Source organism: Semicossyphus pulcher, unplaced genomic scaffold, assembly GCF_022749685.1.
Source record: "Semicossyphus pulcher isolate SPU_LCO1_2020_fin unplaced genomic scaffold, fSemPul1.0.p SCAF_10, whole genome shotgun sequence".
Classification (NCBI taxonomy): Eukaryota; Metazoa; Chordata; class Actinopteri; order Labriformes; family Labridae; genus Semicossyphus; species Semicossyphus pulcher.
In genome coordinates this window covers 30,321,667-30,334,647 of record NW_027211604.1, presented here as the reverse complement: position 1 = coordinate 30,334,647, position 12,981 = coordinate 30,321,667, and the positions used below count along the sequence as shown (strand labels likewise).

General features: G+C 37.8%; 1 protein-coding gene across 1 annotated transcript in view; it reads right to left on the bottom strand.

Moving 5' to 3' along the window:
• Positions 1 to 3,075: 3,075 nt before the first annotated feature.
• opcml (opioid binding protein/cell adhesion molecule-like) overlaps positions 3,076 to 12,981 on the bottom strand; it is a 210,940-nt gene continuing 201,034 nt past the window's right edge. The window contains exons 4-7 of the mRNA XM_069665916.1: positions 10,880 to 11,017; positions 10,447 to 10,567; positions 8,923 to 9,074; positions 3,076 to 7,835 (exon numbers count right to left, since the gene is read on the bottom strand). Of these exons, the coding sequence (XP_069522017.1) occupies positions 7,735 to 7,835; positions 8,923 to 9,074; positions 10,447 to 10,567; positions 10,880 to 11,017 (512 nt within the window). The 3' untranslated portion in view covers positions 3,076 to 7,734. The remainder of the gene's footprint in view (positions 7,836 to 8,922; positions 9,075 to 10,446; positions 10,568 to 10,879; positions 11,018 to 12,981) is intronic.

Genomic DNA, 12,981 nt, shown 5'->3' with positions numbered 1-12,981 from the left:
ACCAGTGGAGCTCGAAACCCTCACGCGAATACGAGCATGTTTTTAGAAAAATAAAGTAACACGGCTGCAGCTGCAAAAGAGAGAGAAGCGGCGTGGGAACAAACTGCTGCTCGAGTAAATGTGCAAGTTTGAACTGGTCTATTTATTTAATACTTAATCACGACAGGAAGCTAAAATTTATATTAATTTAGGAGTAATGCAGCGGGAGAAAAAAACTTACATGGAAGCGCTTCATTCATATTTTAAATATTAAACTAATGAAATATCATTCAGTGGCTGTTTTAATGTGCATTAGCTTTATCCCTAACATGATGCTGACTTCACATACATTATAATTCATGTTGATTAAACTGAATGTGTTAGTTTAAAAAATAATCTTCTTCTTTTAATTCGGTAACCGCTCAAACACACGCGTGAGACGGGCTGAATGAATGAGGAAGTCGAATGAGGGTTTTTTGTATTTTAGAGGGAGGAGACGGAGCGAAACTCTGAGTTTCCTGAAGAAAACCTGCTCGCGACCAGGTTAGGTTCATAGAGTCTGTTACTACGGTAACTGACCGAGAGCTTAAATTACCTCTCTCTGTGAAACAGGCTAGAGTTACCCCTCTTTCTCTGGTTTGAGTTACCTCCCTTTGTGAAACGGAAAACTCAGAGTTTCCCTCATTTCAGGGTTAACAGACTCAGAGTTTTCACTAAACCTGCTTTGTGAAACGGACCCCTGCACAACCAACGGGCCAAACAGACGCAGGGAACGTGTGGCAGCCATCATGCGTACGCATTGTTAAAAGCAAGTATCTCCAGCTTTACAAGGATGCTAATGGATATTGTTTTCACAGTTGTGAGCCCTGAATGCAGATCCACTGTGTTCTCATACTTAACTCTGAAGACTGAAACAAATAGATGTCTTTAGATTGATGCTCTGATAACACTATTTGGTAATTTTGAAATTGATTTGTGAAGCTGTTAATCCAAAACAACTTAAATAGGATTTAGCTTTGTGTACACAGTAGTGAAAAAATGTGACTTTCCTCTGCAAAACATGTCAAAAGAAAGTGATCCATCAGTGTGTGTAGAAGAAGTTCCTGTCTGCAGAGACCAGCGCATATTGACTTTGTTACAGCTGATAGATGTCCACATCTTTGTTCTACAGTCGTCTTGGTGACAAAGCAGAATGGAGATTGTGAGACATGAAACAGCAGCATAATCCAGTAATTTTTAAACTTTTATGAATAAAGTTATGTATTATTGCATGCTGCCAGAAACTAGAGGCCCAATCCTCATGAGAACAAGACTTAGATTGAATACAAAGTCCACTAAAATGAATATTTGTTTTGGTATTCATCCAGTTGTGCTGTATCGATAAAAGCAAAATCACTTTTGATCCTTTGTTCCTTCTGACTTTGTTCTGAGCAAGACACAAGGAAGGACTTTAATTATCTCTTCAGTGAAGAAATAGAGTTACATCCTGTAAAAGGAGTATTGTTGGTGTTCACATCATGCTGTGAGATGAGGTTATCACTCCAGGCTCAACGTGCTGTCATACAATTTATAAAAGCTATCCTGCAAAACACTTTTGTTGAACCTCACCTGGATGGAATGATCAAAAATAGAACAAAATCTCCTCAGTACCTCGGAATCAGCAGTGATGTAGTCACACGAGTGGCTTTCTTTGTGGAAGTGGAACATATTTAAACACCCAAAAGCTTGAGGCAAAAATTTGCATTAATATCTCACAGACCTGACACTGGAGTGCATCTGCCGCCATTCATTTAGAAAACACAAAGAGGTAACAGGCAGCTTGACTGACACCACAGTCACCAGACCTGCCCTGATTTTTTGCTCCTTTCAAAGCTCTGCTCTGATAACAAGGTTACTCTGGCAGGAGCCCGGGATCTAACACATACAGATATTGATGTCATTGTGCTGAGGCTGTATCAGTCCCTATCAGATCTGACAGCAGTGGCTCTGCATATTCCAGTTTATTAAGAAGGGGGCAAAAATAGTTTCCTGTATTTCTACATCTTCTTTTGGTCTGGTTAGGCTAAGGCAGACTGATACAGCTATAAAACACTGCTAATGATTGTAAGTTAATTATTCACACCCATATATGATATGTGTCGATCCTTTAGGGAAGGACCTTTTCTTTAAACTTGCCAAATGATGGGTTTTGGATCTTGTTCAACTTCCTGGCAGCAACATTTCCACTCCCAACCTGTTAAATACAACAGCTTGGTCCGTGGCCCAATGCTTCAAAATACAACGCTGTATCAGTCTGGCATCATTTATGGACGCTGTCCTCAACAGTGTGTTCAACTGTTTTCCAATGAAATTAGCTAGCTCTAGGTCCAAAAGTCGCTAGAAGTCGCCAGATGACGTCCTACGCGAATTTGCATATTGGTCATCACGTACTCATTTGCATAACGTAAAGCATGTCTCTGGACTGTGAGAGGAAGCCAGAGTACTCAGAGAGAACCCATGCATGCTCCACATAGAGAGGCCCCCTACATCCAAACCGTGATTCTGACCAGAAACTTTCTAGCTGTAAGGCAACAGTGCTAACCACTGTGCAGCCATGTCCATATATATGAAATGATTATTTTTTATTAAAATGTCACAGGCTAATAAACTGTAGTTTGCACCTACCTTTTCTGCATTAGGTCAATAGCAAAATGCACGATTCTCGCTCATTTGGAGTCGTGTTCCTGGCCCCGTGAAAAATGAAAGTCCAAAACTCATTCACTTGCAACTTTTGGTCTCCACCAATTTATAAATACATATAAGGCTGTTAGATATTTGCCTTGTGCGTGGACTGGGTTTATCATAGGCTTTCTGATACCAAAGCAGTAAAGTCAGCTGTAAAATCAAAACCAAGCACGGACAGAGTGACAATAACATCACGTCAAAGTCAGAACAAATGATTGGCAACGTGATTTCACACTTAACCAGTTTATGGACATTTTTGCAATCTCTCAATCAAATGATACCGTGACTATATACCACAATAGTATCTACCATATGCTGAACCTCCAGTAAGGTCAAAAAATAGGTCACACAAGCAGCCATCAATCAATACATTGTAAAATCATCCGTTTGAAAAAAAAGACAAGTGAATTGTGAATACATCAGACTTTAAAATGCCCAGAGTTATGCATTAAGGAGGATTTGTAGATATTGTTTAATGCATAAATCTAAAATCCTTAAACCATATAAAATAAAACAAACTAACAAAATAAAAGCCAAAAACAAATGATAGCTTACACTGTTGTTCATGATCATATGCACAAATCAACTTGTTCCTGTTGATGGGGGTTTTAAACAAATTGGTTAAAAATTCTTGACATCAATACTTTTAATGTTCGTTCGTTTGGGATGGAAAGGGTTACAATAACCCCTCACTTTATAGTTTAACAGGCATCTGTATCTCACCTGTTTTGTGTTTTTTACAAACCCCGAAAAAAAGTCACATACTGTGACAGTCTGCAGCCGACTGGTTCACCATCATTACAGCACAAAACTTTACATGTGAGTACATCAAAAGCATTCCCACGTACATCAATCTCATCCCTGTGGTTTTGTCTTCATCACACTTCTTCATAGGTATGCACAGAAGTGACCTGGACAATAGCAGAACATCACATTATCAATCACTTGTGCTTTATATTCTTGTCACTGGAAATTTCTGTACGAGGCAGACTAAAAAAAGATCCTTTGAAAATGCATCCAATGACCACAGAACACAACAATCAGTTCTGCAGTCGTCAGAGCAGTGTCTGCCAGTTATCTTGGGGCAAAGTAGGTTAAAAGCACACATTCAGAACACCTGAAAAAAGCTTCATAGCAGCTGCACGGACCGTTTATTAAGGTGGGCTTTTTTTTATCTTCTGTTGTTCATGAAATATGTCATTTGTGGATTGGATATGGACTGGAGCAGTGTACATGCTTTGAAGTTTAAAATGTCAAAAGAATGCCTGGTGTATTTTTGGTTTGAATCAAGGATCTTAATTCTTCACTATTTCATTTAAAACACTCAGGTACAACCAATAATGGACTGAAGGAGTATGTTTGCATATAACCTTGATCATAAGGTTAATATATATATATATATTAAATGTAAAGAAGTTAAAGGACTGTACCACTGTTTGTAAAAACTATCTGTCATATGAATTTATCCATCTCAAAGATCACTTTGTCTGTATTAACTGTGCATCAGTCTTCAATTTACCACTTTACAAAAGCATAACTTCAACACTTATTTTGAGTGGTTGCATTGTGCGAGAATGGTTAAACTTCACAACAAGATTCAAGTTTACTGTCATGTATTCCCCATACACTTGTCATCTTAAAGCCTAGAGAATGAAATTATCCACGGTTGCTGAGAGTGCATGTGCGCACTGCGTAATTAGAATTATTGTCAGGAGAAGGAGCAGAAGTGTTTTCTGAAGAAAGTCAAAATTGTCACACAGTAATGTTCTGCATAGTGCATATCAAATCTAATGAAACCTAATAGGCTCATTGTCATGCCCTTAATGGCATACTCATTATAGTACCATAGCAAATTTTAATGGAGAAAAAAAAGGGAAAATTCAAATATGGTCAAAAATGTCCCTACTAATTTGAAAGGAAAAATCAAGTCAATTATGACAAGGATCTAACCATGCGCACAACGTAGGTTATTCAGATAAGTAACACTAATGCAGAGGCTTTGTCAAGGCCCCCTTTGGATTCTTTTACAAATGCATGAGTAAGAATCTGTTATGTTTTAAGGTACCCTTCAGCATCTGCTTCCTGGTCCCCTAAATTGCTTTTAAGTTTAAGGTTTCTGCAAAAAAAATCTACTTAATTAAGTGTTACACACACATCAGGTTGTGAGTTAAAATAATTACGCCTTTTTTCATCATGCAAGAACGTCATGGGTGAAAGTCCAACGTTGTGTGACCCATTCATAGCCACTGACCACCAACCCAAGTGGAGTTTTATCAGTCTACTTGTTCACCTGAATCTACACTATCCAGTTGCTCTGAGTGTCTAATATTGGTGAGGAAAGGTTTACATTGGAGTTACCGATACTTTAAAGCCTTTATAGGATCTCGTGCAGACGCAGAAGGAATCCTTCAGCATCTGCATGAGAGCACGAGGGGTGTTAGGATTATCTGGGTTATATACAAATTCTAGTACATTACTTTAGTAGGTATTAACCGATGAATGAGAATGGCATGAACACACAGGCCAATGTGGTAGGCAGTGACTTTAATTAAGGACAGACTTATCACCCTTCGTCAGGTAAGCAAATTCATCTGAGTGATGATGGAACACGGCAGAATAAATAAAACCTGAGCGAAGAAGGCATCCATGTCATAGTTGAGCTTGCCTCTCACTTCAGCCTATAGCTTTCGTCATTGTTTTGACACAAAACAAATTGCCCGCAAAATGCCCAGCTGTTCACCAATCTGTAGAGTATTCTGCTAATTCAGATTCTGAAGCCACCTGTCCATTCAGCATTTTCTGATTCTCTTTCAAGGGATGAGTGTATCTGGAAGTCCTCCATGGGTTTCTCAGGATCCCTTTGATCCGTCTTTTGTCTCTCACCTTCCCCTTTACGTTTCCATCTGCTCTGCTTCTTGTTTCCATCCACATGTGCATTTAATCATTTTCATTCTTTCCTATGGACTATCTGGCTTGTCTTGACTTGTGTCTTGATTTGCTTCACTTTCTTGGCAAGACGACTACAAATAGGATGGCGATGGACACTCAAACTATCTTTCCATTGGTCCATTCTGGCCCCACTTCCAAGTTTTTAAATTTTAGTAATGAACATGCTGAAATAATTAATTGTCAAAAACACAGTTTCAGCAACCAGGCTATATGTCATGACATCACAGGTGATAAAAGTTTATAGGAAACATCAAAACAACAAAATTTGGTGTATAAGATGCACTTTTAATACATTTGTTTTCATCTAAAAATCACCTACGTATATACCGGTGCGACCAATATACTAGTATAAAATGCAGAGAGAGGTACGTTATTGTGTTATGGTATTTTACCCAGACAATGGCGCTGTCTGGTTGTTAGGTGGTGACGTCACACCTCTGCATTAAACTGTTTCTGGGTCCAAGTCGCTACATCTCCTATTTACAACATGCCGCAGTGCTCTTTTGTGTTTTCCTTGCTGTTTTAAGTGAGGAAAACACTTGATTGTTGCTAAAGCTTCGTCACGGACATGCACCATCATGATCGCCATTGCAGCCACCACCCTAACAACAATCAACGTGACCGTAGGCTGAGCTCAGCTATCACACCGCTAGATAGCAGGACAGTCGACATGGCGAAAACAGATGCTAGGCTGTAATTTGTGTGTTTTGAATGTGTTTTAAATGAAAAGAGATTGAAATAGTGTTGAAATAACTTGTATACACGTAACCTTTTTCCCTCTTTGATACCCCCCAAAACAGACTGTGTCTTATATTCCGGTGCGACTTATAGTCCAGATTTTACGGTAAGTGTTTACAGCAAAACTAAATAACTCTTATTGGTGGTGTTTTTAGTGACTGTATGCATTTTCAGAGATAGGTTGCACAAGAAATATATTCAGAGGATTACCATTTATTATTAAAAGCCAGAGCATCTTTTTTCCAATTGAAGATCAAAGGACAAAATAAACCCACAAATTGAAGTTGTTATAAGCTGCAACCTGTGGAAACACCCTAACTGCTTAAATGTTTACTGGTCAACCAAAGAAAATAGCTGCCTGTGAAACTTAGTCTTTTTATAATGGTTAAATTTAATTTTGGGGACAAAATCTCAGCATCAGAGTAAGTCATTTACTAAGTTCCAACACTAAAACATGACTTTAAAAGCTAAAATCTTGACTTTCTGGTTAGTTCACTAGCATGTTGCTAATACGACCAAGGACTAACCTAGCGTTTAAATGAGAGGTACGTTTGTTGGCTAACACTGCAGTTAAATGGGTGAAGATGTTAAACAATCCGTTCAAATTGCCACTGTACAGTATTGAATATGCCGTGAAGCTGCTATGACACTGTGATTGGGTGTTTGAAAATGCAATTGGACAAGAGTATGCATTTTGAAAAACAGTGCAGGAGTTTTTTTGTACACATTTGTTCATTTTCTACACACACTACTTTGGAAATAAAAATTTGGATGCACTATGCTGTAGGACTTTGCCTGAGAAATCATGGTGTACTATCTATTATTCTGATCTGTTTGTGATGAAGGCTCTGTTACTCTGTTTTGCATACAACTGTAAAAATACAGTAAAATTCAACAATCACATTGCATTTTTTGCCTTTTTTGTCATTTACTTAAAAAAGCTTAATGGTATTGTACAGATATTGAACAGGACATGACACAATAATAATCTGAATTTACACTTCAATATTGGGCAATAAACAGTCAACTATCAACAGTTACATGTATTTTTTTTCTTTTTCCCTTTCCACATACAAAAAAAAAAGGTTTGGGGATACGCAAACTCAGTAGTTCTACCGTCATCCAATTAGTGCATGATTCAAATTTTCCCCTTGCTCCAATCGACGCCTCTCACTCTTGGTGAACCGACAGAGAGCAGACTCCGATGCAAAACCAGAAAGAGAAAATAAAGAAAACTAAGAGTGAACCAGGGGGCGCTTTTGGGTTTCCATTCTTCTTATAGGACTAATAGTCTGTTCTTCCTGTTCAATGCTGAGAGGAGCTTGAAGGTTGTTACATTTCACATCAGAACTTCACCAGGTAGAGTAAGGTTACAGTCAGCACAAGACATACGGAGGAACGGTGCAACACGGCTGCCCCGTTCACATCATGCATTGCGCCAGGACCTGCAGGGGAATAAGACAAAGTGCGCCCAATCATCAAGGCGAGCATGTTGAAACACCAGTACTAACAAGTCACTAACTATTGGATTGGACTATTTTTTCTAAATGTGCATATATTTTAATATAACATGGTCAAAACACAACAGCTCTGAGTTGAATTGCCATAACATTCACATCAGCGGCATCTGTTATGTTATTGGCCATCATTAACGAAAAACTTAATTTATGATATAAAACCTAGATTTAGCTTTAAGCTTAAACCGAGGAGGAAATGAAATTGCCCGCCAAAACAAACCAAAGCTTTGTTTAAGGGGAACTACTCCCACTGTGACTTTAACATATTAGTTACTTTCGTTATAATTTTACATCATTTTCTTACTTACCTAAACAAATCAAATATCGCTTTCTGAATCAGTTTGTTTTCAGTGTACCATTTAGTTACTATCAGATCTGAATATTGAATGAATATTGGCATGTATGCCTTTCATTCCTGCCCATAAAGATTTTGAATGTCCATTGAAGTACATATTATTGATATGTTTATAGGTAATTATTTCCTAAAATCTAATTCATCGTTTTTTGATTATTTTACAAAAAGACTAAATCTAATTTGATCTCATAATTTGATGTCTTTGGTTGTTTAGCAAAAAATGTATTTCCACATTCATAGGAATATACATTTTGTGTCCTGATGTTTACACAGATGTTTATTATTACTCATTATTTGGCTATTGTATTACATATCTTTTTATAATTGTAATCCTTTCATTATTGGAATAATATGCAAATAACGTGAAAACAGTCAGATTTACTGCTATTGTAGTGGTTATGTAGTTTAAGCATTTAAAGGGAATCATGTGGTTCACTCGAATTCAATATGGCTTAGCTCCTCAGCTAATTAAGAGCTTTACATATGTGCAGCAATTACCATGGAAACTAATGAAAAGGTTAAGCAATGAATAACCTACAGCTGGTGGCCTTCATATAAGAATTGATTTTTGTGTGTTTTGTATGAATGTGCACAGCAAACGAAAATAACACCTTCATTAACATCAGTATGCTTTTTTCTACTCAGCACTTATGTTCTTACCGTAAAGGATTATGCTGGCGTTAGTTATTCCCATGGTGTTCATGGCAACACAAGTGTAGTTTCCATAGTCTTCTTCCGATACGTTGAAAAAGACGAGCATCGACTGTTTGCCTTGATTCTCTATCTTAACCCCATTTAGTCCGTTGAAGAGCCTGTAAGAGAGAAGGGAGCAGCTTTTCAACACTTCTGCTGCTGAGCAGTCAAGAAAAAAATCTGTTCCTATACTTCATCCTGTGCTGACATTGTGTGTCATCTCTTAGCTCTTAGCTCCATAGGCTATATGAAATAGACATAGCCTTTTGACTTCAAAAGTGAAGCTCCTGTGAACAGTGAAGTTCCTCATATCTGACCTAACTTCTCACTTGCTTTATTACCTCAGAAAACATTTCCCTTATGAATGGTCTCAGTCGCTAGATTCAAGTCTCTCAAATCTCATTCAATACAGCATGATGTTTATGTCGTAAATATGGTCCAATTTAGAGTCACACAGATGAAGGTATGATATAGGGCTTGGTTACCATGTGAGACACTCTCAGTAGTCAACTGTTCATACCATGCTAATTAATTATATATATATATATATAGATATGTATATCTATATATATATATATATATATATATAGATATATATATAGATATGTATATGTATATTTAAAATTGTCCCAACACCTCACTTAACAAGCTAGCATTAGCTGATTTAGTGTTTGCTAATCCCTTGCTCCTCTCCATCTCCACCTCCTCAACCAAATAAGGTCACTCCTGGCTGCAAAAAAACCAACAAGGCAGCGGCCCAAATGCACAGCTTGAGGCTTCAAAACCGTATTCGCCTAACCAATTGGCAGCATCACGACTTTGTTTACTTCTTATAGTACAGACACATTAAGTTTATACCCACATGAAATTCTAATTTATTTCACACGTGTGGGCTTTGATAAGGAAACGTTGTTCATATAACAGCCAAAACATGTTTCAGTGCTCAGCAGCCCTTCTTTTTCACTCATTGCATTTCCTTTTCCTCTGCTACCGCTGTAACAGTGCAAAATGGACCCAGCTTATATCAGCTCTGGGGCTGCTCCTAAACATTTTCCATTCTTCTGCGTTGAGTTGGAAGAACATTTACCATGATATCCTCTAAATCTCAGAGACCCCACCCCACTGACATAAACCAATTACAGTGTAAAAATAGGAATAGCTGCCTTTGGTGTCGTTGCCCCTTTAGCAGATGATTTGACTTTTTCATAAAAAAACTATGCTTATTCATAATGGGATTAAAACCTAATACTTTGCTCATGGAGTGAAGGACATTACATCAAAAGCAAAATATTATTTTAAACAAGGCTATGTGTGCTTTCACACATTTCACTTATCAACAGATATGATGCAGTCTGACTTATTTCAAATAAACCACAATTCTGCTGTAAGTTCACACCCTACAGCAGAATTGTGGGTCTTTGTGCGTTTGTAATGCTGACTTCAAACAATTACATGCCTGTAGATATCACAGAGTTCAGATAAGAAACTTGCCTGCGGTCTTCTTTGTACCACTCAAAATCTGCCCTCGGGACAGCAGAGGCTTCACACTGCAGGACTCCTCTCTGCCCAACTGGAGTTCCCGTGCTCCCCGCCTTAGATATGAAGGGAGGATCTATACAACATAATAAGAAAAGAGTTTTAGAATGGCGTCACACTGTATAGAGGATATAACCAAATTGCCTGGTGTGTCATACTTTCTTTAACTGTACATTTTGAGGAATAACAGTAACATTTTCTTTCTTTGTTTTTTTTGTTGAATCTTCACCCAACCTTGAAAAGCTTTACATCTTCTGAATACAAAAGCTTATCAGAAAAATAAAACAGAAGAAAGTAGTGTAAAATCAGATTCTATTTGATGTTACATGTAAGAAACACTTGTAGGCTTTGTTATGTCCCTGTTAAGTGTGCTTTGTTTTTCCCTTACAGTTGACGGTGATTTGCACTGTCCTGACATCAGGGTTTGAGATGTCATTAGAAGCAATGCATTCATACGATCCCGACTGCTCTTTGGTGATGCCTCTCAGCTCCAGATGTTCCCCCTCCGTCATGAATTTATGAGTGCCTGTAGAGCAGAAAAGCAGCACAGAGGAAGAAGTACATCAGTCAATTAGTCCTATTGGTAAATACATTGCCCTCACGCTGAAGTGGTTATTTTAACCTACAGTATGTATGCTTACATAAATCTGAGGACTGTGCCAGAAGTCTTTCACTCCTGCTCGAAATATGGCTCTACTGTTGTTGATGGATGTACTTGAAATTATTGAATGGGTTGCCATGAAAATGTGTCTATATACAGTGGCTGTCCACAAAGGAGGAAGTCTACTGTCTTTCATAACCCTGTGATTTTTCAACTAGCAGGACAAGCAGGTTTCTCTCCCAGTTATTTGGTTTATGACTAAATACCTGTAAAACTCATGACATTTCCATCAGCCTCTGCTATACTTTGTCTTTAACCCTTATCATACCAACATACTGTGGCTCAGTGGTAGAGTTGGTTGTCTTTCAATGGAAAGGTTGGTGGTTCGATCCCCAGCTCCTTGGGCAAGACACTGCACCCCAAATTTCTCTACGCCATCAGTGTGTGAAAGTGATGACTGATAGACAGTTGGGCACTTTACATAGCAGCCTCTGCCATCAGTGTGTGAATGGGTGAATGTGACATGTAGTGTAAAAGCAGCTTTGATTGGTCCAAAGACTACAAAAGCACTTTATAAGTAGAGTCCATTTACCATTTTTCCGTACAACATATACGGCCCTAAAATAAACCTCTAAATAATAATAATAATAATGGACTCATTTCTTCTCAAAAGATTATTAGTTACAGATTTCATGTCATCTGAAGCAAGAAAAAAACCCTGTATTTTTGTAAAGTTACTGCTTATTTACATATTGTGTAAAATGTGATATTGTATAAAAGCCTAACCCTGATTGTGAGTTTTATGTTATGTGAGAAACAATGTTAAAACATGAAAATAAAAGGCACATACATAATTGTATGCTTTTGAGTGGGGTCCCTTAAGACCCAAGTACACAAAAAAAAAAAAAAGTATTAATAAAGAAGACCAAAAACAAAAATATGTAGTCATTGGGAACAAATTAATTAGAAGTGTGTGAGATATGAAAAAGTATACCTCTGGGGTCTGCAGGGACCTACATTGGCAGGATTAGGGTTGATGGTTATTAGCAAAATAAGATTCATAAGAATATAAATACTGCCTGTAAATCCTTTATCTGTAAAGCATTCCAACTTCTTCATTGTGAGCATTTAGTTTGAAATGTAGAGGACACTGGTTGATCAAATCTACCATTATGATTACACTACTAGTTACATACAAGTTGTTAGATATGATGATGCGTAGACTCTAAAATTAGGAAAACCTCAGAATTATCTCTGTCAAATATTTTAATGTGTGAAGAGTTAAGAAGAAATTCAAACTACAATAGCAGTCTGTCCCCAAAATGTCCGCTCTCTACAGATGTCTTTATAAGGCAATGCCTGCTCAGGGCATGCACTCATTACACAAAGAAAATACACTAATTGCAGCAAAACAAGCCCACTTAAGTCACACCACAAATTACCCCTGACACCAGCAATGTTAAAAGCATGTTCTGGTGACAGAGAGAACTTAAGCTTTGCTGCGTGGGTGGGAAAATGGATCGGAGCACTAATCCCAATCAGTAGAAAAGTCAATCCAGCAACATCTACATCAGCATAATATCATCATGTTTTCTAAATCCTCAGCTGCAGACACTGTTACAGATGGTTGTGGATTCACTGAAAAGGTTGTTGGCTAAGGATAATCAGCTTTTTGCATGTAACCAGGGAACTGCTACTGTAGGTAATAGAACACGTTCATCATAAATAACTTAGTAAGGCTGACAACGGGTGACAAAATCCTGTTGCTCTGGTTCATTGATAACAAAGGGCGGAAGGAAGTTTACTATCAAATTATAACCCAATTACCTCATTGGCTGTGTTATATACTGGATTATTTCTTTCTTGCATATTTGTTAGTATACGATGCC